The sequence below is a fragment of the Quercus suber genome, unplaced genomic scaffold, assembly GCF_002906115.3.
Source record: "Quercus suber isolate HL8 unplaced genomic scaffold, Cork oak 2.0 scaffold_263, whole genome shotgun sequence".
Taxonomy (NCBI): Eukaryota; Viridiplantae; Streptophyta; class Magnoliopsida; order Fagales; family Fagaceae; genus Quercus; species Quercus suber.
The window spans coordinates 662,155-688,336 of record NW_027069719.1 but is presented as its reverse complement, the minus strand read 5'-3'; the positions used below and the strand labels follow the sequence as shown (position 1 = coordinate 688,336).

Here is a 26,182-nt window from a genome sequence, read left to right as displayed (position 1 = left end):
ATATATTCTTTATCATTACAAGTCCTTCATGAAATCAAACCTTATGATTGACCAATTAAAAAATTGGACAAATTCTATGATGTTGAGAATTAAGAAACCAATCACCGTATGCCACTATTGTACACGGTGTGACTATTGGAAAACGATTCTACTTAATTCAGTATCTCTGTATTTCACTGTTTCATTACAAAATCAAGGAATATCGTACAAAACTCCATAGTACAGTTCAATGAATTGAAGGTGTATATATATATATATATATTCAGGGAAGAAAAAAAGGTTCCTCGACTTGGCACATACCATGTTCGACCACGTAGAGAGATCAGATGATATCGCCAGGAGCAAATTATAACCATATCAAACTCAAAAGAAATTAACAAGAAAAAGCACAAGACAAAAAAGAAAAGAAAAGAAAAAAAAGAACCAGAATCAGATTCCCCCCGTGTCTCTTTCTCTCTCTCTCTCTCTCTCTCTCTCTCTCTACTTGATTTGCACCCACATTGCCTTACTAGGAACCCCACGATAAACCACAAAGATCAGATAGTACCCAGCAGGAGCAACCTCACGTGTAGGCGGTGCCACTACGTTAACTTGGTAAACAGTAGGGAAAACCTCACGCACTTCAACTTTACCAAGTAAAAGCAGTCTTTGATTCATAGAGTACCCGTGCGTTGTAAATGGTGGTGCATACATGCTCACCTTCACATCTCTCTTATCCACGAATAACTCACCAAGCCTAAACTGCACCATGAAGTTTTTTTCGTAAGTTAGAGTGGTCTCCGATGCCTCCTCTATGATTATTGGCCTGTGTATAGCCAATGCTGGGTCCAAATAAGGCGGTGAAAACTTCTCTATTCTCATCTCTGTAGGATACTTGGCCGTGAAGTTATACCCTGGATTAGGGTTACTACCTCCTACTAAAACTTTCCCATCAGGAAGTAATGCAACCGCAGAATGATACATACGTGGAATTATAGTGGGATTAAGCACCTTAAACCTTTGGTTCATAGGCTTATAAGGACTATAAAGTATCGGATTCAAGTTCGGGTCTTCGGCTGAGTACCATGCTGATGTACCTTGCTTGGCACCGTTGAGAATCAAGAGGTCTCCATTCGGAAGATTCAGCATATCCCCCATGACACGCGGTGTAGGCATCGTTTCCTTCTTCCATTGAGCGTTAGGTTTTGTGATTTGAAGCCTGTTGCAATCTTGTAATGCTGGTATGAAGATTGAGTTTTGGGCTAAAGTATAGGCCTGTGGCTTCGCCCCACCGCAAATAATGACCTCAACTGCGATGGTCGCGGCATTCTTGACGTAGAGTTTTATAGGAAGGAGAGCCGACATCGCTGATGCTGGGTAGTTGCGGGAGCCGCCTTCCAAGATTGGGAACTCTTTGATGATCTTGTTGGTCTTAGGGTTGAGGAGAACTGAGCGGTTGTTTGCGAAGATGAAGACGTTGCCATCGGAGGAGAGGTGGACGAAAGGGTACAAGTTGTTCTCTTCTATATCAGTGGTTTGGTAGAGGAATGGAAACTTGATGGATTCGGCATTGGATTTGCCTTCTGGTGGAACGTATTCGTAGCTGAACGACTTGCGGCCACCCACCAAAAAGAAACCACCATCGGCTAGGGTTATTTGTGTTGCATACCTTAATTAGGGGACAAGGTACCAAAGAATAGATGAGTAATAAATAGAAGAGTTTGATTCTAATAAAATAAAATATTATATTATTTTAGTTTTAAGAAGCGAAATGTTAGGATATTTTAAGAATATATATATAGGAGAGTTCAAATTCCCCCCTCATCTCCTTGTTGTAATAATTTAATTGGAGAAATGTTAAAGATACAAAATTTTTTATTAAATTTTTTACAAATTGTTAATTTGTTAATTTGGTGAGTATTATTATAAATGAGAAAATGATGTTAATAGTAGATTTATATGAAAACCAATAAGAAATTGACCATATTAATAATTTGTAAAAATGTTATAAAATAATTTGTGTTTGTAGCATTACTTATTTAGGGTTCATTTGGGAACAACTTAGTTGAAATTGAAAACTTTTTGTTGAAAATATTATAGATAAAGCTAAAATGTAGTTAAAATAGTACGGTGAGACTCATGAATAATACCAAAAAATGCAATGAGACCCATAAATAGTATAAAAAATAAGCTAAAATAGTAAAAAAAAAAAAAAAAAAAAAAAAAAAAAAAAAAACAAAGCTAGCTTTTTAAGCCAATGCTAAACACATGATTATAAATTTATTTTTTCTAGAGTTAGATTTATTTTCACTAAGGATAGTTAAAGAGGTATTTGCAAAAGGCATTCTTATATATATTTATATCCTAATTTGGATCAAGAACTGAAGAAAGCGCATGCACATACATACCATCTTGCGTCTGCCAGTGTATATTGGAATTCTTTCCAATCGCAGTCCTCACATGTATCCATGTATCTAACAGTTCTTGTTCCGTCTTTCCATCCACCAGTGCTAATCAAGATACCATCGGCAGTGAGGCCTCCTGATGAGCACCATGGGTCAAACACCATCTGCACCAAGTTAAGTATATCTCATCAGACCATAATTAAGAAAATTAAGGACCAAGATTATAAGAAAAATTAATTAATTCACATTTCATGAAAATATGAACCTTGAGTGGTCTCTTATAGCCTGTGTTATAATCAAATTCCACACCGTGAGACCAACAATCCTCTTTGTCCCTTTTCTTGTCATCCTTGTAGGGAATGCATTCTCCGTTGGGCAATTTAAGAGTTGACATGCGAAATGCTGTGGCATCGAACATTATGATCTTGTTGTTAGGAAGTAAATTAACGTGCATGGCATTGGCGCCAGAGTCCGCGGACAGCAGCATCCACAACCCTTTATAGTCTGTCTCAAAAGTAGGATTTGCCCCCTGATCAGCTTTATCAGTATCACCACCAATGCCAATGGATCCAAGTATAGGGATTGTGATGCCAGGAAGCTTAAGCCCTGCATTTTTATCTTGGTCATCATTAGAGCCCCTAAACGGATTTGGGAGCCAAAATTGTGAATGCACGGTTAGCAAGAGAGGGAAAACAATGAGAGTTCTAAGCAAGGCCGCCATTGAAGAAATGCCTTCAATGGGTGCCTCACGGTGTTTAAAAACACAATGTTTTTTTCCTTTTTCTTTTGCTTCTCTTTGTTTTCGATCCCTTCCTTCCCTCTCCATCTCTCTTTGGAATTTAAGGTTGCAATGAGTCAGTTATAGTTTACTAAAATAGTTTTTGGTTGCTCCTTGTTTAGAGGAAACTTTCGTAATGGTTTGTTAGAATTTAATATGAGCCAGGGAATGATAGAATTTCAGTTTCCATATGCGGAACTAAAACTGTAGAACCAATACATTAACAAAAACCCCCGTCTCCCGATCTCTTAACCATATAAAATTTTTTATTATTTGCTTCATATATAATCTACTAGATTTGGACCTATGGTGACCACTCTATAATACTATTTTTTGTCAAGTCAAAATGCCAACAAATTTCTTTGATGTTGGTGGTTTTCGATTTCATTTCTTTTATTTGACAACAAAATAATTAACAGATTATGTTTATAACCACTGTAATGATATGTTATGATTGATGCACAATAAAACATATATCAATAGTAAGACTAGGTAAAAGTATTGTTAACTTAATACCTCAGCAAGTTAGAAACATTTTCTACATTTCTTTTTTAGATGTTTTAAACATATTTAATCTTAGAATGTAACCCAATAATAGCAACAAACGCAAAAAAATTTCACTACATTTTAACAACATAGCTAGCTGTCCTACCACCTCACACACTTGAACCCACGCCACAGCTAAAAAGAAAAAAAAGAAAAGAAACAAACGAAGAAGAGGAAAACAAATAGCCACGCAAGGTAGAGAGAAGAAAAGTCACATGCAACTAAAACGCTAGTCAAAGTTGTTCAATGGAAATGGCAAACACCCTTGTAAAAGCATTGGCACTGGGCTTGGCAAATGCCAAATGTAAGGAAAATTTGGCATTTCAGGCCCAAAAGAGCTCAACATCCGAATTGCCAAATGGGAACAATTGAAAAAAATTTTAAAATGTTGCTACAGTGCCATTCTACATGTGGAATGGCACTGTAGTACTATTGTATACATTTTTTAATCACTTTTATTCTCTCTCTCCTTTGTCTTTTCTTTCTTTGGGGCTGAGACGTCTTCTTTCTTTCTCAATTCTCTCTTTTTGTTTTCTCATCTACCCTCTCTCACTCTCTTCCTCTCTCACCACCGTTGCCTTACAAGTTGCTGATCTCACCGCTGCCGACCTTACATGCCGCCAACTCACTATTGATCTCGCCCCTAATGTCTAGATCTTGATCATCATCCTCCTCTCTCTGAAACAAACATGCAACCTGTCTGCCACAGCCATCGCTGTCTCGCAGTCTCGCCCTTCACCGATCTAAGTTCCTAGGTTGTGGGTTGATTTTGTGGGTTTATGGTGTGGGTCTTTGGTTGATTTTGTATTGTGGGTTGTGGATGGTGTTGTGATGGTGTTGATGGTGAGTTTTAGGTGGTGATGCTGTTGTGTTTTTTCTTTGTTCCTTCGTGGTGATGGGTTTGTGTAATTTTCATTAGTATTTTAGATGGATTTTTGTTGCAAATTTGGTTGGATATAGGTTGTGGTCATGGTGGCCGTTGGTTATGGTGGCTGGTGATTATGAGTGGATTTGGGATATATTATTTGTGAGTTGTTGTGCTGGTGTTAATGGTGGCCGATGGTGATGGTGGCCGGTGATGGTGGTTTTAGTAAATTTGTGGTTGTTCTTGAACAGAAAGAATGAGAGAGAAAGAATAAATAATGTGTTGTATTGTAAATGATGGTGATTTTGGAATATATTATTTTATTGTGAAAAAATATTATTTTAATGAGTAGAATAGGAAAATAAAAGTTGGGATGTTGGAAGTGTTGAAAAATGATATGGTATAAATGATGAAGTGAGTTTTGAGATGGTAAAATAGAATTTTTTGTAAAATCCGGATGCGAATGCTTTAAATAGGGTTCACAGCAGTGATACTAAAAATTTTAGATTTAGCAACTAAAAAATTCACTTTATCTATTTAACCACTTCACTTAACCATACATTTAGCATTAAAAATTCTATTTTAACATACAACACATTAAAATAATATAAATGATTTCTACCACAAACACCATTCCATAGCCTTAAAACACCCACAAATAGCCATACCCACGGCCAAACACTTCCCCACAACCACAGAACACCCACATAACACCCATAACCATAGCCAAACAACCATATTTCTCAGCAAGCCACCAACCACAACTCTTCCCATAAAATTACTTTTGAAAACCCAAAAAAGTTCTTAGCAAAATACAATTTCCATACACCCTTTCATCTTCAACCACTGTAAGTTTCTTTAAAAATACCTTCTCTCCTCTCACCGTGTGTGTGTGTTAAAAATACGTAGCGTCATTACGCGAAAAAATTCTTTTAAGAAAAAAACAAGAAAAAAAAAAAAAGAAAAAAAAAAAGAAAAAAGAGCAAACATGTAGTGCTGGTAAAAGGGTCAAGTACATAGCATCCTAAAACCTAGGCACAAAGCACAAGCGCACCTTATCAAAGTATAGGGCACATTTTTCCAATATTAGGAGTAATCCTCTAATATATAGAAAGATTCAAATATACAATGAATAAAATAAATTTAATATAAACTCAAAATAGAAAAATATTTTGCTTATTAACTCAAATTGATAGCTAACCATGCTTTGAAAATGTTATGATCATTTCTTGTGTCCGTAACTTTACCATAAGCCCAATAGCCTATTGTTCTATCAATGAAGTATAATATACCATCGCTATACTTTGTACTTTATAGTATTGTACTTATGTATTTTTGTATTATTGTGTATGCTTATATAAACGCAGAATTCAATATACAGACATCCAGTTATTTCAGGGATGTATTATTGTGTATGCTTATATCATTGATGTATTATTGTGTATGCTTATATAAGCATACTTTTATATAAACCTATAGTAATTGAAAAATACATTGCTTGTTGGTTTTAGATACAATTTAAGAAGAGTACACGCATTTGATTCCTAGTTTCAATAAAAAAAAAAAATTGAAAATTACAAAGAAAAACATAATTTACTTACACTTGATCTATGTTCGGAGGCTAGGCTATAAGATGGAAAAGTGTTAAGCACCCATCCTACACGGTTTTACCAATCTTCTAGACTTTGGTGGCCAATGATCATATATCACATCATTCAAAAAATTTATATCATACAATAACATGTGATAAAAGATTGAAACAAGCATTCAATAGCATGGTGAAAAGCCCTAATCTAGGCATGCGAGCATGGATTGAAAGTAGGGGTGTCAAATGAGTAGGTTTGGGTTGGGTATAAATGGGATGGGTACATAAAAAGTATGAATATATATAGTTTCTAAAAGTAAAATCAATGAATATATATAACAAAAGTACCCCTCAAACCTATAAAATAACCAAAATACCCTTAAATCTAAAAAGTGACCAAAATACCTCTAAAACTTGAAAATAAATCAATGAATATATATAGCAAAAGTACCCTTAAAACCTATAAAATGACCAAAATACCCTTAACTCTAAAAAAGGACAAAAATACCCCTAAAATTTGAAAAGTGACCAAAATACCCCTAAAACCCTAAAAGATGACTAAAATACCCAAAAACCTTTAAAATGACCAAAATACCTCCTAAAACTTAAAATGACCGACATACTCCTAAAAACCTCAAATATTACAAAAATATGACCAAAACCTCTAATTTGACCAAAATACCCTTGAAACTACAAAATAACCTAAAACCTAGAAACTTACCAAACTACCCTTAAAACCCCCTAAAACCTCCAAAACGACAAAATTAAATACCCCAAAACCTCTAAAATAACCAAAATAGCTGGAAACCTATAAAATGACCAAAAACATCTAGAAATACAAAAAATACCCTGAAATCCCAAAAATTACTAAAATACCTTGAAACCTCTAAAATGACCTAAATAACACCAAAACATCCAAAAAACCTCTAAAATGATCAAAATACAATAAAATCTCTAAAATGACCCAAAATACCAATGAAACCTCTAAAATGACCAAAATAGCCCTGAAACCTCAAAACAATCAACCCCCCCCCCTACACGAAACCTCTAAAATGATTAAAATACCTTAAAATCTCTCAAATTTGAAGTTCATAGTATTTCTAGAGTGCTTTGAACTTTTGGTAATTGGGGGTATTTATATTAGATGTTGAGGAGCTAGGGTTAAGAGTTTGGGCAATGTATGACTTAGGAAAATTAGGTTTTTTAAAGAAAAACACATAGGTATCAAGGTCAAATTGAGTGAGGAGCAAGCCAAAGCAAAAAAAAAAAAAAGGAAGGTAATCAAGGGTTCTGGTCAAAGTATTGATCAGCATTTTGTTATAGACCCTCCTGAATCTTTTCTTTTTTCGTTTTATCAGTTTTCATTTCAGTTTTGATTTAATTTCTTTCAAATTTTGGATCTATGACTATATTATGTTAACTGTTTGTATGATTTCCTTTACTGATTTTCTTAGTCCTCAAGGTTAGCAAATTAATTCCAAAAAAGTTCAATTAATTAATTAATTAATCAATTTCTGCTAATTCTGTCAAGAATTAATAAATGCTTTGCTTGAGGATTTAATTGGGTGCATGCAACCTTACCGTAAACCCTATCCTCTATGACACCTCATTAAATTTAAATTGGACTAAAAATAAACCTATTAGAATTAAGAGATCATAATCACGTATGGTCGGGACCTGAGTTATGTAAGTGTATTTTACCCTTAAAACTTATTTTCTTCATATCTTTTAATCCGATTGTTCAATTAAAGCTCATGAGCTATCACTTTGATTGTTATGACCTCAAGATTTATTTCATGGAATGTCTTTGGAGATCAAATGGTCAAAATTACAAAATTTCCCTTGTGATGTGATATAGTGATGAATACAATGCAATGCAAGTGAGATGCAATAAATGCAAATGCAGTTAAATGGGAGTTGTAAAATGGGGTGTCTAAACTAACCCACTTCAAAAGCTCATAGATTTTTGCAGAGAGCTCCAAATGACTCACGATAGGAACCATTGGAAAGTAAGCTACGAGAACTTTTCGAAAAAAATAAAGAATGTCAAAAACGGAGTTCATTAGGGCCTCTAACTAAAGGGGCAAAGTTGGTACCCTGAAGTTAGAAACAATTATGGACTAGGAAAGTTAGGAAATTGGAAAGTCGTGTCCCATACTAAATAATAAATACTAGCCTGAAATCTGTGCCCACACTAAATATGGGCCCAAGGGTAGGGGGAATTTCCTATAAATTGGACCATTCCCTCTTCTTCCATCATTAAAAAAAAAAAAAAAAAAAAGAGTCTATCCGAGCTCCAAAAATCCATTAAAAACTTCTCAAATTATCTAGAATCTCCCCCACGTCCAATATAAAAATGCTTCAAAGGTGATTATCTAGTCTTTTTCTAGCCCTTTTCTTTGGTTTTCATGCTCTCTGGTTGGAATGAACGTGTTATCTACTTGAATTTCCATGATGTATACATACTTTGTATATCATTTTCTTAAATGAATAGAGTTATTTTGGATTTCCATGGTTATGATGTTTGTTTTAATTCATAATAATGCATATATATAAATTATGAAATATGGGAATATGAGGGACAAAATTGGCAAATGCCCTTTTTGGGCAAAATAAGCAGCATTTTACACTTTTTTCTAAACTAATTAGAAAAATGTCATTCTTTTGAAACTCGATTTTCTCAAAATTGAGTTAAGCCCTATAATAGCATTTTAAGGAGCCTATAGTGACGTTTTAAGAACCTATAGTGGCGTTTTGGAACTGAGCTCCATGAACTGAGTTATAGGTATAAAAAAAAAAAAAAAAAATTTACCTATAACTTGAGTTCATGGAGCTCGAGTTCCAAAACGCCACTATAGGTTCTTAAAACGTCACTATAGGCTCTTAAAACACCACTATAGGGCTCTAGATTTTTTTTTTTTTTTTTAACTTGATTTTGAGAAAATCGAGTTTTAAAAGACAGAAATCTTCCTAATTAGTTTGGAATCTCAAATAGAGTTTCAAAGAGGAGAATTTCCTAATTAATTTGGAAAAGGGGGCAAAATGCTACTTTTTTTGTCCGAAAAGGGCATGTGCCAATTTTGTCCAGAATATGAGTCTATATACTCTTATTTTGTTGGCTTGTTTTCTTTTGGATCCAAAATGGGTATGGATTATACATGGATACGTATGTATGTCTATGGATTAATTTTCATGCTTAGAATTCAATTTCTCTTATGCTTGGTTAAGAACATCATGATGGGAGTGTTAATTTTGCTTGGATTATTCCAACTCTTACCCATGGGACTGATGTTCTTATTTTTTCTTATCTTTTCTATGTGTTTGAATGCTTGAATTATTGTTGAAAGGTTACTTTGTTTAAATAAATTAATAAACGACATGCTTACTTTGTTGAAGATAATTATATACATGTGAATATGCCTTGATTTTAAGTTTAGTGCCATATTGCTCTATTCTTGTATATTTTTGCTTCTTCTCTAAACATTTTCATTTATTAAGTGGTTATTGCCTTTCCTTTTCGTGTAAGGATTTTTGCATGGTAGCTTTCTTGCTTCCATTGCAAATAAATACACCACAATAAAGGCTTGACCTCATTCTCTCTTTAGTGAGTTTTCTAAAGAATAATTTTGTTAAAATTGATTTTACATTGTTCTTAAACTTGATTTCTTAAAGGGTTTTCTCACCAATTATTTTCTACAAAATATATGTTTTCAAAAGGAAGTTTTATATGGAAACTCTTTTCCAAATCCCCTTTCTAGAAAATCAAAGAGGTTGCATATTTTTTTTTTTTAATTATTTTATAAAAATCTCTTCTTGAAAAATTAAAGAGGTTGCAGCATTATTCATAAGATTTCCCCTCTCTTGAAATTCAAGGGTTGCATCATTTTTTCTATAAATATTTTTTTCTCAAAAACAAATGAGAAGTTGCATCCCTTTCATAAAATCTGATTCTCTAAAAAATCTCATGAGATATTCTAGATAGTTTTCAAATAAAATATCTTTCAAAAAATATAAAGGTGAATATTCCTTTTTGCAACAAATAAATAATGAAAAGCTTTTAAAATGTCTTCCAAAATATCCAGGAGTATTTCCTTCTTTCCAAATTAAAAAAAAAAAAGTTTTCTCAAAGTGAGAAATTATCCTTAACTTCAAGCAATTGAATTAGTGGATACTCAAGGCAAATCAAGCCTACATTCGTCCCTTCCCTCGGAAAATAACCATTTTACCTGTCTCTTATGCATGTAATTTATATAAATAAATTGCTCTAAAAGGTGGCATTACAAGAAATCTGTACTATTACAGTGAGTTTTTTTGTGGCAGGTACAAAAACTGCCGCTATATGTCACATATTGTGGCATTTTTTGGGACCACCGCAGTAGTCATAGTCTGTTGAGGCATCCTATAGCAACGCTACATAAAACCACCGCAATATATATGTTTTAGCGGTGTTAACTTATATATAGTGGTGCTTCAAAATCCCGCCACAATATGTAAATTATAGTGGTGTCGAGATGACTGCCGCAATTGGTTCTAATTTTTGTGGCCCTTCTTCTTAGATATAAGGCGAGTTGGATTGCTGCTATAGACCTTTAAATTTTCAGCACCAAAATTTCCCTCTGTTTTTTTTTTTTTTTTTTTTTTTTTTTTGTCTTCCATCTTATTAGGTTTTCACTTTTCCCACTTATTCACTTTCACTCTCTCCAAAACCCTCACTTCATCTCCATCTCCGCCGGCGCACTTCATCTCCACCGTTGCCTCCGTCACTTCATCTTCACACTCACTGCTGAGGCTTTCAATCCGAGCTAACCCACTTGCCGGAGACTAACCCACTTGCTAGTTTCACTCATTTCTGGTAAGTTTCATTCTTTGCATTTTAACTTTCCTTCATTAGATCGATCTACTTTTTTTAATTTTTTTAATTTTTGATCGGTGCTTCTCAGTACAAGGAATATTTTGCTCGAATCATCATGAGCTCTCTCTCTCTCTCTCATTTCTTTCTATGTAAATTTAGAAACCAAATAACTGTTTTTTTTTTTTTTTTTGGGAATGAAAATTTGGGGGTTTTGAAGCATAATGCTTGGAATCTACAAGAAGATACAAACGCACTTCAATTTCTTCAAGTGTCTCTCTTCCACTCTCATTTTACTTTGAAAAATGTATTTATTTCTTTCTGCAATCTGCTTTTTATTTATTTTTTATTTTTTATTTTTTATATTGCTAAAATAAAACTGACCTAAAAACATCATTTGTTAAATTGTTGGTTTGTATTCTGCATCTGAGAAATGTCATTTGGATTATATGTTCTTAGAAGTAGATTGAGTACAAGTAGTCTCCTTTTTAAGTTTATAACCAATATCTTGATGTTTCATTTGAATTTTGGCATGAGAAGCTTGTTCTTTAACAATTTGAGAGGCTTGATGCCCAATCAGGTAGTTGAAATTGCCAACCATATTTTCCTGTTTCATCGACATCCAAGATTTATAAAAAAATACAATATTTTTTGGGGCCGCTCCATATATAATAAAAGCATTGAATAAACAGATATTTTGTAACTCATTATGCATGTTTTATATTGGTATTCTCTCTTTCTAGTCTCTTTGGATTATTATAATATATAGGGTTGGTATGGTTGTAGATATTTTTTCCCCATGCAGTTGTTGACCTATTTGTTTTTACAAATGAGTTTAGAGATTGGGGATGGATGGGGGAATTTGATAAAAGTCATTGATGAGTGTGTAAAATATTTGTCATTGTGCAACGAGGATTTGGCAAGGAAATAGGGATGGAGATGGATGGAAAGGAATGGAGGTTGGTGTGGGGGCTCCTTTTTGATCAAAAATAATTCATGACCTTCCTTGTCACCATTCTCTTAGATATGAGAAGTGCTTTTTAATGATGATGTGTAGAATCTTAAAAATGTTTTTATTCCTTTCTCTTCCCATTTGCTTTGTTTAAATGGACGAAGACTATGAAAAGATGTTTCTTTTTATAGTGTTGTGGGTTTTTAAAGGAGCAAGCATGTTCTAATTTGCCAGGAATGTGATGAAAAAGAAAGCAATCCCCACACTCTCTTTTTACAACTCTTTTAACATGATGGACAATGGCCAAGAAGGCATCTCTTTGCACAAAGAGTAACATGTTGAGCTAATTTGCCCAACTTATATAAATATGTGAAAGCTTGACCTATTGAAAATACCTCTTATCACTGTCTCATTAATGCAATTAAAGCAACACAATCCAATGCAAAGCCTTACTTGAACCACTTTTTGAGCAGCAACTTATGTAAATTAAAGACATTCCTATAATTTTATTTTTATATCAAATTACATTCTATACTTTATATGTTACTTATTTCAAACCCCACACTTGGAAATTATAATAGTTGAGATTGAGATTAATAAAAATATGAGGTTCAAAGTGGTAATGAGTATATATGTTGATAATGACTATATATGTGTAGAGTAGCAATATAGATACAACTAATTGCTGGCAAAGTAAGTGAAGTTGGTGAAATAATTAAGGTTCTCTCTCTCTCTCTCTCTCTCTCTCTGGTTGTGGTGGGTCATTGAATTGGGGCAAGCAAGTGGCTTGCATGGAGTAATAAGGTGGTTATAGCTGATATTGGGAGTGTTGACTGTTTTATGTAATATTGGATGATTCTTGTTGAGTTGTTTTTATTTGATTAATTCATTTTAGGCTATAGCTCGTAATGATGTTATGGTTACCAAATGTATTGATAACTTCTCTATGCATTTAAATTCATTGTTTTGTTAGGACATAGCTGAAAGTGAATGACTAAAGATGATTTGTTTCTCAAATTAAAGTGAAATTGTGTAAATAAAATGTGTGTTAACTCTTGCTTTGTGCTTTCATGAAATCACATTATAGGTATTTCTTGTAAACCACTTTATAGCAATGGATAAAAGTTGGATGAAAATTACGAATAGAAGGTCACAAGAATATTTAGATGGAGTCTAATAGTTTCTGAATTTTGCATCTAACCATGCACACTTGGATGGAACAATTTCATGTCCGTCTAAAAAATGTGTACATACAAATTCGTGGCCTATAGATGTTGTATAGACTCACTTAGTGTCAAAAGGGATTTGTAGGGGTTATAACCGTTGGGTTTTTAATGGGGAATCATCATTTAAACAGAATTCTTCTGAATTCCAAATAGTCATGTCCAAGAAAACTCGATAGAGTATGCCAATCTTTGTGACATGTTGCATGACATGTTCCCCATACAAGATATGGCATCTGGGCTAATGGAAGAAGTCTCTGTTGTGCAACAACTCACAGAAGGTCCTGTAGAAGGTCCTAATGAAGATGCACTTTAGTTTATGAAATTGCTTAAAGATACTAATCAACCTTGTTATGAAGGTTGTTATTGTGCATTTGTACCACATGAAGTGTCTTAATGGTTGAACCAACAAATCATTTACCATGTTGCTGCAATTTTTGCTTGATTTTCTTTCTTCAAATGTTAGGTTGCCAAAAGATTGTTATGAGGCTAAGAAGATTCTTAAGGATTTGGGCTTGAGCTATGAGAAGATTCATGCTTGTCCTAAAGACTGTATTTTATATTGGAAGGAGAATGCCAACCTTGAAGCTTGTCAAAACTTTAATCGTTCAAGATGAGAAAGTAACGAGTCTAAAGGTCAACAAAGTACTAATTATTCCTCCAAGAAAAGAAAGAAGAAGGCTGCAAAGATCCTACGGTGGTCCCCTTAAAGCCAAGATTGCAATGATTATTTATGTCTCCTGAAATAGCCAATCATATGAAGTGGCACTCCAACGGTCAAGTGAATGACGGGTTACTGAGGCATCCTGCTGATTCTGAAGCTTGAAAATCATTTGACTCTAAGTACATAGAGTTCTCAATCGAGCCTCATAATGTGAGGTTTGGATTAGTAGCCGATGGATTCAACTCGAATGGAAATATGAGTAGTACATATAGTACATGGCCTGTCATTTTAATCCTGTACAATCTCCCTCCATGGATGTGCATGAAAATGTCTTCTTTCATGCTATCATTATTGATTCCCGGTCCAACCTCGCCCAGGAACAATATAGATGTGTACTTACAACCCCCAGCAGAAGAACTGAAAGAGTTATGGAATGTTGGAGTAAAAACGTTTGATGTGTCTTCCAAAAAATCATTCCAAATTCATGCTTCATTCTTATGGACCATAAATGATTTTCTTGCATATTGTGATATCTTAGGTTGGAGTACCAAATGTGCTATTGCATGTTCCCCTTGTAACTAAGATAGTCAATCTCATATGTTAAGATATGGAAGGAAATTTAGTTACATTGGACATAGGCAATTCTTGGATAGTGATCATAAATTATATAAGCAAAAACAATCATTAGATGGGCATATTGATATGAGATCAGCTCCTATTATGGTATCCGGAGGGGAAATTATGTTACAAATGGATGTTATAGCCGATCATGTGTTTGGGAAGAAAACCATTAATTTTCCCAATAAGAGAAAAGGAGAGGAGGAAGCCTTAACTGTGTGGAAGAAGAGAAGTATATTTTTCACCTTGCCTTATTGGAAGGATAATGTGTTACGTCACAATCTTGACGTGATGCATATTGAAAAGAATGTAGTTGATAATGTGAGGGATTTCACAATTCGCTCCAATACCAATGGGCTTGGTCTGCGATCGAATGCTATAAAAGATTTGTGCCCCCTCATCCTTCACCAATTGGTGGTTGGATGGATTGGTAAAGCACACGGTCCGAAAGATAATATAATCGGCACGTTGTTGAATTTGAATGGGACAATGGATAACTTGAAGGCACATCATGACTTAAATGATATGGGTATAAGAAGTGAACTTCACTTGGAAAAGGTTGGGAATGATTAGACACACATGCCACATGCCTGCTACCATATGAAAGCTAGTGAAAATGATGGTTTTCTACATGTTTTGAAGGATATAAGAGTGCTAGATGGATATTCTTAAAATATCTTACGTTGCGTTAAACTCAAATAATGCAAGATTAGTGGGATGTAGAGGCATGATAATCACATCTTAATGTAGCAACTTTTTCCGAAAGCAATATGTGGATCTTTGCCCTCTGAAGTGAGTAGGCCTTTAATTGACTTATCTTGTTTCTTTAGGGAGATATGTTCCAAAGTACTAAATGTGAAGGAACTTAGGGCTCTTAAGAAGAAAATTGTAGTGACATTGTGTGAGTTGAAAATGATATTCCCCCTCCCCCTCCTCTTTCTTTATAGTGATGGTACATCTAGTCATGCATTTGGCTAACGAAGCCAAAGTTGCTGGCCCAATTCATTATCGTTGGATGTATCCCATAGAGAGGTAACATGTATAGTAACTTGGTTTATCTAACTAATTGTTTTTCACACCAATTTCCCATTGTTGATCTTGGGTTTTCCAATAGGTACTTGTCAAGACTTAAGTCTTACGTGCATAATAAAACTTATCCAGAACCCTTCATTGAAAAAGGGTATATAGCAGAGGAATGCTTAAAATTCTGCTCATGCTATTTTAAATTTGTTGAAATTACATTCAATCGGCCTGTAAGGAATGTCGAGGAATCCATGGGTGTGGTGGTGAGCATTACACTAGATTCAAATTCATGGATCTAAGCACATCATTATGTGCTATTCAATTGTGAAGAAATCACCCCATTTCGCGAGTAAGTAATATGTTATTGTGTATCATTTCATGGCATTCAAGTACAATATTCTAACTTAACATTAACACGTTTGTCTACATAGTGTACATATAGCAAAGATCAAGGCTGATTTCCCTTTTCATGTAACCGATGATGTTGTTTAAAAGCAGCACATGAAGAAATTTTGCAGTTGGTTTAGAAACTATGTAAGTAAAGCATATAAATAAACTTTATTGTTTATAATAAGTGATGTCAATGTCTATATGTAAAACTTGGTCTAATACTTTAGATAGCATACTTATAATAAATATCATTGTTTATATTAGATGATGTCAATGGATGCATCTGAGAAAAATAAATTCTCTAATAAAGTCATATGGCTTGCTCAATATCCAAATAATGAAGCAAAACAATTCAAGCATTATGTTATAAATGGTGTGAAGTTTCACACCAAAGACTCTGAGGCAACTAGGAAAACTCAAAACAATGGAGTTTGTGTTGTTACTGAAGGTGGTTCTACTTATTATGGTGTACTAATTGATATTATTAAGTTGAACTACTCTGACAAGTATCGATATGTACTATTCAAATCTCAATGGGTTGATGTTATTAGTGGGAGAGGATGCAAAAAAGATAAGTTTGGATTTCCCCTTGTCAATTTTTCACAATTGATACACATGGGTGGTCAATTGATTAACAAGCCTTATGTATTAGCACCTCAAGCTTCACAAGCGTTTTACGTGGAAGATGTGAGACATAAAGATTGGGCAGTGGTGGTCAAAACAAAACCTAGGGAGGTGTTTGATGTTGGTATTAATGCTTTACATGATGATGATGATGATGAAGTGGGTGCCTATTTTGAGAATGTCCCTTATAATATAACTACTGATGATGCATGTGATGATGCAAATGACAACCATGCTTGGGCTCAAGTTAATAAAGAAGGAACCATTTATGATACACCGTTAATCAGTAAGGATGAATTGCTTGAACAAGACTTTATCGATGATGAAGAGCTTAGCGATGATGTTTATGAGTCTAATGATGATGAGTCCAATGATGATGAGTCTAGTGATGATGAGTTTTAGAGTTTCAAAACCTCTCCCTGGTTAGTTTATTCTCCTTAAAATTATATTTCAATGTTTGTGTGTTTTTTCTTAAAGAATTCATTATATTCTAATACAATTATTTGAGAAAATAAATTTGTTTTTGGTTTTACATTGTATTTATGTTTGCTAAACATGGTATGTATAGCTTAGCTAAACCTTAGAAAGGTGTAACTTCATGTTCTGATAAGGAGTAGAGTTTTTTTGTCTTTTTGGGTCAAAGAATGAGAAGGCTAAGCTTTAAAGTTTTGATTTTTCCCTTCTTATTTTAAATTTTGTGATACACTTTCTAATTTCTAGGCATTTGAAAGGAATATTGTTTGGTTAAATGAGTATCAAGTTCAGGAAATGAGTTATGGGAGTGCAAAACATAGTGGTAAATGGATTTCTTATTTGTTCTCTATTATGGTTATGGGATTAAATGGGTTATTAGTGCATTTGAGCCATTTCTTGTTGTATTGAAGTCAAGCTCTCGAATAGAGCTAATCCCCCTTTACTTTGGGCTTAAGTTGATGATGGGCTGAGTTGTTTCTGTTTTATCTTGATTTAGTTTCCAACAAAATAATAAATTTAGAACCTTTCCAATTTGGAGATAGAGAATCTTATTATGGATGATGTTCACTGTGTTATTTGATGCAAGAATATGAGTCAGAGAAATTTTCAGTTGGTGCTTAAGTTTTCTTTCTTTAAATTTTTTGTGTAGGATTCCACTCATAATTGGGCGTTGTTGGAAATTAGTTTTGTCCATGTGATGGTAATGAAGTAGCATCCTCTCATATGGTCAGCCATTCTAAGTTTTTTCTAAGCTTTTCATTACTAAGCTTTTATTTGGACTGTGTAGTTCTGCCAAAGGGTATAATTTTGATTTGCTTTCTGGTTGATGGTTTCGGATGCTCATTGAAGATATTGGAGACATAACAATTACTAATGATGGTGCTACAATACTGAAGATGCTATAATTTTTTTATGGCTTTTTGTGTACAAAGAACTACATTTAAATAACTGCATTTTTTGGAAGTGTTGAAGGATTTGTTTAAATACTTTTGAACTTTGATAATGGTTATAGACAATGTTATGTATTTGATAATATATTTCTATATTAATATAATGTTAGTTTGGAGACATTTGTGGTATTGTCTTAGTGGAGCTAAAATTATTACAAGTTATTTGTAATAGATATGTGGGTTTAGAACCCAGGAGGGGAAAAAAAAATCACTTATAATAGCGGGCAAAAACCGCCACTGAAGAACTAATATTTTAATATAATTGAAGACCTATAGAGGCATTTATCGCCTATTGCTAAAGCTTTAAACATATAGCGGTAGGCAAAACTGTCGCTAAAAGCTACATAGGGTTTGTTGTACATGAAGCCCTGTAACGACGCTTATTGTTCGCCGCTAAAAAGTCACTTGACTCAAATGGTAACCTCATATGATGGCAGTTTTTAACCCGCCGTGGTAGATTTATAGCAGAATTGAAAGTTCAAAAAGGGTATACAACACCTTTGAACGTTTAGACCCCAAATAACACAAATACCAATTCAAGCTTTATATCAAACAATTTATGTGCGAAATATGATAACAAGCTTATAACAGAATTGATAGAACAATCTAAGCCAAATATAAATACATCCACAGCAGTAAATATAAGGCAAATGTAAAGGGAAAGAAGATGCAAACACACGGACAACACACGATGTGTTATCGAAGAGGAAACCGAAGTCCTCGGCGTAAAACCTCTCCGCCGCCCTCCAAGCGGTCAAATAATCCACTAAAGAATGTAGTTGGGATACATGAACAGCAGAAGACCCTCCAAGCCTAATCTACCCAAGTACCTAAGCCCTCCAAGCTTCTTGCTCCAACGAGGTTACGCCGAACCTATTTCTTCTCTAGCTTCCCGGATTCCGCTACTTGACCATAGCATCAACCAATGTATATTGGTTCCTTTCCAAACTGCTTCCCAAAGCACCAAATGGACCTTCTCACAGACGTGGGTGTGGTGAGACAAGGGTTTGGTAAATGACCTCTCAAGGGTATGACAATGGAGAGGAAGAGAGTAGAGGAATTTGTAGAGTCTCTTTAGATGAAGATTGGGGATGAATCAATCTTGTTTTTCTCTAGGGTTTTCTCTCACAAAATTCTCTCTGGAAGCTCTCTCAATATGATGGGTATAAGGGTGTATATATAGTAGGGTGAGAAGGGAATGCAAAACGTCAGTTTTTGCCAAACAGGGCAAGTTGGCGACTTGATCTCGCGGCTTGGCCAAGTCGCGAAATCAAGTCGCGACGTAACGGCCTGGCCAGACTGGAACTTTTGTCCTGTAGCGTGACAGCTGGCGCGACCCTTTAGCTTCCCAGTGTGCCTCTCACGTGCCTGCCTTTCGCGGCTTGCCAGTCGCGAACCACCCGCGAGTCCTAGTCGCGAGACTCTGTTTTTCTTGCACACTCTTGAGCTTTTCTTCACATCTTCTCACACACTACCCTTACAATTTTCCCACCTAAATACAGGGTTACTAAGTGCTAAATTACAAGCAAATTGGTCACGGAATAAAGCCAATTAGATGGTTGATTAAATTCAACCTTACAATCTCCCCCTTTGGCTATTCCGTGACAAAACCCTACAACAGACTCTAGACTTAAACGTGAGTTGGGAACAGTTGGAAAACTCACTCACACCTAACTCTAGATTCTGAAAAGCTCTTGAACATATGAATAAGTAACTCCTGAAACACAATAACATAGCAATATCATTGTACGCAGAAAACTTAATATGCATATGGAGCAAAATAAGCATGATCAAGCAAAAATGAACATAGGCATAAAAGCAATAATTCATGGCAAGATCAACACCAGTAGTCACTTAAGCAAAAGTGATTACTATGTTCATTCACACAAGGAATGAACATCCGGACATGCAAAAATGATAAACTCAATTGAAGAGAATCATTTGCAAGTCCAACACTCAACCAATGCATACAAACATATATGCATCTAGGAACAATCCTACAAGGGCACAAGAGTGTTGTACTTAGGGTAATGCAAAGCATTAACAAGTACCAAAACACAAAGCACAAAGGCTGCATAAGCAAAGTTTTTGCAAATACATGGCACAAACCATACAAGCCTACAATCATGCAAAAGTGCTAGAAACAACCCTCAAAGCTTACAAAAGCAACAATGGGTACAAATGACAAACAAACAATGCTAAAAGCTGAATAACATCATACTATATAAGTAAACCTCAAAGATTCACAAGTGTACCAAACTTAAGGCACAGATATTTAAAACAAACAAAATGTATCACACTTAAAGAAAACACATAACATAATTAAACTCCCCCTCAAGAGCTGCCCCAAAAGTTGTTCTCCCCCTTTTTGACCGGAATGGCCAAAGAGTCAGTGATCCTGGCTGGTATGAATGCTATCAAACTTTGCAGAGAGTACATCAAGCTGGTCCTGCATTGCTGTCATCCTCTCTGTCTGTTGATTCTGAACATCACGGATAGTATCAAGTCTCTCCAGAATGATCTGAAGGGTATCAGGAGGAACAGATGATGAGGTAGAGGGTCTGCTCCTTTTGACTCTTACTCTAGGTGTGGAAACTGGTCCTGCTCCTTCTGCTTCAGTCTCCATAGGATCTCCTTCTTCATGGACACCCTCTTCTTCTTCTCCTGGAAGACGACTCTGGATCCGTACTAGAGTAAATTTGTTGATGGCTGATAGAGGAGGCATGGGACTGATATCTTGTGGGATTACCACCCCCTTTTCTTTGAAAATTCTCATGAGAAGGCTTGGAAACACCAGCTTGGGCCTCGAGGTGGTTTTAGTTTCTTCCACTATAGTGTCAAAAATGTGGGAACTGATGTCAATAAAAGTATTTTCCTTAAGATCCATAAGAAAGATGGCTCTGGCATTCGTCAATGTAGTCATCTTCCTTATAGGGTACAGATTGTACATCATAATTGTTGTTAAACACCTCATGTCTTTGGGAAAGTCAGAAGTGTTGAGACATCTCCTTTCTAAAACTCCACCAATCTTTTTCTGGACAGTTTCCAGAGAGACCATTCTGTCCTTGTAGTTTGTAAATTCATAATCTTCTAAACCCTCCAGTCCCAAAACCTTATCAATGTCATGAGCATCTAAGGTAAACTCCTTTTTCCTCACCCAACAACTCAACTCTTCCTCCCTTATCACAGCATTGGCATAGAATTCTCTGATAAGAGGTTCACACACTAAAGGTAAGTCACCCAGAAGTTTCTCCCAGCCTCTTCCTTCAAAGCATTGTGGAATGAATGTATCCCTCAAGTCATGCAAATCCACAAATCTCTCCTGGATAATTGTTCCTTTTACGAAGGAATCTCTGTATCTCTCAAAATGTTTGACTGATCTAAACAGGTTGCTATCCATTTTTAATCTCTTATCAGCCTTCTTAGCAGGAGTCTTCTTCTTAGAGGATGTGGAAGCCATCTGTAAACACTCAGAAAAGTTCACAACAAGGGCACAAGACAATATGTGGAAATATACTCAAATTAGTAACCATGTAATTATCAGGAAGAACAGAGTATTGAGCAACAACACAAACCAAGAATAGATGATGACAGAGAAACAAGATATAACATAGTAATCACAGATTAACCAAGTTCAGTCTGTAAAGATGAAATTTTCATACAGACAGATGAAAACAGCTATCACTGAGATGTAACCAACAGAACATGGAATGTGCAAGTTAATCCCTAGAAGCAGGATCATGCTCAAGATGTGTAAATACACACACAGAATAGATTGAACCACATAACCAAGGTCACACACAAGACAGGCACACATTACATTTGAGAAAACATCACATAGCATCCAACAAACCGTATACCCAAAGGATATACCCATAGAAAAACAAATGTCAAACATGAAAACCATGAATGAGAAGATGAAAAACATGAAATACCATAATAGAGTAAACCCAAGAAGCTAGGCATTACCAAAAGAGAACAAACCACACCATCAAAACACCAATTTTAAGCATAAAAGATCAGAATACCCACATAGCAATCCGAACAGTAAAACACAGAGATTCAAGAGTATTTTTCATAAAACATGAAAATGGAGTAAAGAACAAGAAAGCCCATACCTTTTCCTTGAAGATTTGTGCAGAGATGATGCAGAAATGAAGGATTTTTCAGTGATATTCGAAAGCTTTGAGAGAGAGAGTGAAGAAGGCAATGAACAGTTGCTGAAAATCGAGGGAAAATTGATAAAAAACGATTTTAAAAACTGTCTTTAAAACGCAAAACATACGTTTTTCGCGACTTATCCAAGTCACCAGTAAGTCGCCAGATCAAGCCGCGAAACACTGTGAAGGAAAGATTCTAGAAAAATCTTCTAAGTGTTTTTCGCGACTGGAAGGTTTAGTCGCGAAGGAGTCGCGAGCTGAGCCGCGAAAATCACTGAGTAACCCTCGCGATTGGACCTTCCACCCGCGAACAAGCCGCCAAAATGAGCCGCGAAAAGAGCAAAACACAAATTTTTCAAAAATTTTCTAAGTATTTTTCGCGACTAGAGTAGTAACTCGCCAGTAAGTCGCGAAAATCTCTGACTGAGCTCGCGACTGGGGCTTGCGACTGTGCTGACCCGCGACTTAGTCGCCAAAACAGGGTACCACTGTTTTTGAGAAAAATTCACAATTTTGTAAAAACAAAGTACTTTCCAAAAACAAAAACAAAAATACTCAAAAATCTTTTTGTGTTTGTCCACTAAGATTGAGCATGTGAAAACACATTTAAACAAGTACAATCACACAAATGAATATGGCATTCGTTGAACATAGACTTGTGTGATGTGTGTGGATATCAAAAATGAGATAGTTCTTAGTCCAATGTGAAGCTTCAATGATCAATTCAATCAAGGCATACACAACTAGCACTAGATAATGTGACCTATCTCAATTATAGAAACATGCATATATGACCTCCCACAAGTACTTGATACCAATACTTTGAAGCTTTTCATTTGGCTCCATATTCAACATATTGTTTGCAACATTTGAGCAAAGAGAATCTCATTGTGAGATAGATGCCTGAAATTTTTGATATTTCAATTGATGAGTTAGCCTTTGGCTTTTTGAGCATCACACATTTTATTTTGGTCGCTTTCCCTTTTTCCTAGTCAAATACTAGTGTGTGCGACAGGCTTTTGCAGCTCTATATCTCTTTTCATTTGGAGATTTACATTTAGAGAGCTCTTTTAAAGCAAAAAAAAAAATAAAAAGTGGGAAGATATATAGGCATGAGTCTATGCATGTCTCAAGATCAACAAAATCATTCACTAATCATTCATGACAAGGTTGAAGATCTATTTACAACAATCACATAGATTTCAGAATTTCTTTCACAATGATATGAGTGCATGAGAGACAAGCTATGCTCGTTAAATGCACAAAGCCATAAGTACAAAGGTACAGGGCAAAACATGCTTGGAGACAAAACTCAACAAAGTGATCAAACTTTTTGGATTTTCAACTTTTTATGTGTTTTTGGATTTTTGACACAAAAACAGTAGAAGAAAGATTAAAAAAAATTTAAACACAAACAAACCACAAATTAAACAAATGCTCAAAAACACAAAGCAACTAACCAATCTTATCCACAAATCATAGGAAGAATTGATGCATGGACACGTTATGATGCTTATGCATGAGTACCCTTTGTCACCCACACGTCACATGCGTTTGGGGTGATATCCTTGATGGATCGGGTACGAGAGTTAGGACTTTCAAACCTCCTGTTGAAGCTCTCCAAGCAGGTGGTGAAGGCGCCAATCATTTTCATCACGTCCGCCATTCCGGGATCATGGTTTTGGCTCCTTGATTGCTCACCACCCCAAGACCTCAAGACATTTCTTCTTCCTCGTGACCGAGATACACTCGCATTGTTGTCTGCTCTTAGCTTTTGACAGTTGGGTCTAGTGTGTCCTTGCAGTCCGCAATAGTGACAAATATAGTTTATTCTAGGACCCTGCTGCTGTCTTGGAAGAGATCTTCCTCTAGCTCCAAATCTGACTTCAGATTGATTTCGGGACTTGTTGAATTCCCGTTGATTTGCCACATTCTGTTTCTTCTTGACCTCAACTTTCTCTGGAGTAGGCTTATCAACAGCCGTCTCATTGGTTTTTACAAACTTTACTTCCTTGGTGACTTTGGCTGATGAGCTGCTCCCTCCGGTATATCCCAACCCGGACTTGTCTGAGGCATGTTTTTGGGATGAAATAACATCATCTAGCTTCCTGGAGGAGATCCTATCTACCTTGGCATGAGATTGTACTACCTCTTGCTCAAGGAATCTCACTTTAGTGTAAGCTTCTGATAGCTCACCATTAAGTGTTTCAATTTCACATTTTGCCTCCTTATATCGTGCCAGGAGACTTTTGTAATCTTCCTCAGCTCTCTTCATCTTCTTGATGGCTGCATTAGCCACTTTAGCATATTCACCGGTCTTCTCAAGGAGCGAGTTGTAAGTCTCTTGCAATCCCACCGTTTCTCCAACTTCCTCATCTTCAGACTCTTCGACTATTCCCATAGACTCCAAATCAGAATGTTCCCCAAGCTCTTTTACAAGTGTACCCAACTCATCCAAAGTCTCCACATGTGCAATGGTCATGAAAGCGGAGTAATTTCCTTCTCCGTCACAGCCATCTTCAGAGTCAGAATTTGATGAATCAGCATCACTCAAAGTTGTGGCATAGACCTTTCCTTTTGTTTTCAAATAATTGGGACATTCCTTTTTGAAGTGTCCATGTCCATTACACTCGAAACACACAATGTCCGAGGAAGATTGAGACTCCTTCCCTTCTTTCCTCGCGAACTCTTTCCTATCACCTCTTGAAGATGAAAATTTCCTATCATTGAATGGTTTTCCACTGTTCTTCATCTTCAGGAATTTTCGGAAGTTTTTCGCCAGATATGCTACTTCCTTCTCCACTCCATCTTCTTCTGAAATATCATGAGATGCTACTCTCTCATCAATTGTTTTAAGAGCAAGTGATTTGCTCTTCTTCTGTGAGGGCAGGGACAATTCATATGTCTGCAGAGAACCAACCAGCTCTTGAACCTTGATGTCGTCAAGATCCTTGCTCTCTTCAATGGCTGTAACTTTGGGCCGGAAAGTTTCTGGTAGTGACCGGAGGATCTTCCTTACAATCTTTGAGTCCTCCGTCTTTTCTCCCAAGTTAAATTTACCAACAACCACTTCGTTCAGTTTGCTATAAAATGAATCAAACGACTCTTCCTCACTCATTTTTAACTCCTCAAAGCGAGTGGTCAGCATTTGAAGTTTTGTGTCCTTCACTTTCTTAGTTCCCTCATAGGTTGTCTCCAGAATTTCCCATGCTTCCTTAGCAATGGAGATGTGAGAAATCCGGTGGAATTCTTCTGGAGAAACACCGCAGAAGATAGCATTCAATGCCTTGCTATTTGCATTTGCTGCTGCAAGAGCATCCTTATCCCAATTTGCCTTAGGAGCCTCCGGTTTAGTCCAACCTATATCAACTGCATCCCACACAGTCTCATCCATAGAACACAAAAACGCCCTCATTCGGACTTTCCAAAATGCATAATTATTACCATCAAAAAATGGTGGAACATTGAGAGATTGAGACCTATCCATCTCACCAAGGGGTCAAGGATCACACTCAGGTATTAAAACCACAACAAGTGCACCCGCTCTGATACCAATTGAAAGTTCAAAAAGGGTATAAAACACCTTTGAACGTTTAGACCCCAAATTACAAAAATACCAATTCAAGCTTTATATCAAACAATTAATGTGCGGAATATGATAACAAGCTTATAACAGAATTGATAGAACAATCTAAGCCAAATATAAACACATCCACAGCAGTAAATATAAGGCAAAGGTAAAGGGAAAGAAGATGCAAACACACGGACAACACACGATGTGTTATCGAAGAGGAAACCGAAGTCCTCGGCGTAAAACCTCTCCGCCGCCCTCCAAGCGGTCAAATAATCCACTAAAGAATGTAGTTGGGATATATGAACAGCAGAAGACCCTCCAAGCCTAATCTACCCAAGTACCTAAGCCTCCAAGCTTCTTGCTCCAACGAGGTTACGCCGAACCTATTTCTTCTCTAGCTTCCCGGATTCTGCTACTTGACCATAGCATCAACCAATGTATATTGGTTCCTTTCCAAACTGCTTCCCAAAGAACCAAATGGACCTTCTCACAGACGAGGGTGTGGTGAGACAAGGGTTTGGTA

The 26,182-nt window shown here is 35.9% G+C and overlaps 1 protein-coding gene across 1 annotated transcript; it reads right to left on the bottom strand.

Moving 5' to 3' along the window:
* Window positions 1–230: 230 nt before the first annotated feature.
* LOC112018539 (aldehyde oxidase GLOX1) lies at window positions 231–3,207 on the bottom strand. Its single transcript, XM_024051068.2, has 3 exons — window positions 2,650–3,207; window positions 2,388–2,548; window positions 231–1,648 (listed from the first exon to the last, which is right to left on the bottom strand). The coding sequence occupies exons 1-3, from the start codon at window positions 3,103–3,105 to the stop codon at window positions 481–483; spliced, it is 1,785 nt and encodes a 594-aa protein (XP_023906836.2). The 5' UTR covers window positions 3,106–3,207; the 3' UTR covers window positions 231–480.
* Window positions 3,208–26,182: the final 22,975 nt, after the last annotated feature.

Coding starts and splice junctions, on each gene's coding strand:
- LOC112018539 (XM_024051068.2), bottom strand. CDS start 3,105: ATGGCGGCCTTGCTTAGAACTCTCATTGTTTTCCCTCTCTTGCTAACC. Junction 2,549..2,649: donor GCTATAAGAGACCACTCAAG/GTTCATATTTTC, acceptor AACTTGGTGCAG/ATGGTGTTTGACCCATGGTG. Junction 1,649..2,387: donor ACACTGGCAGACGCAAGATG/GTATGTATGTGC, acceptor CCCCTAATTAAG/GTATGCAACACAAATAACCC.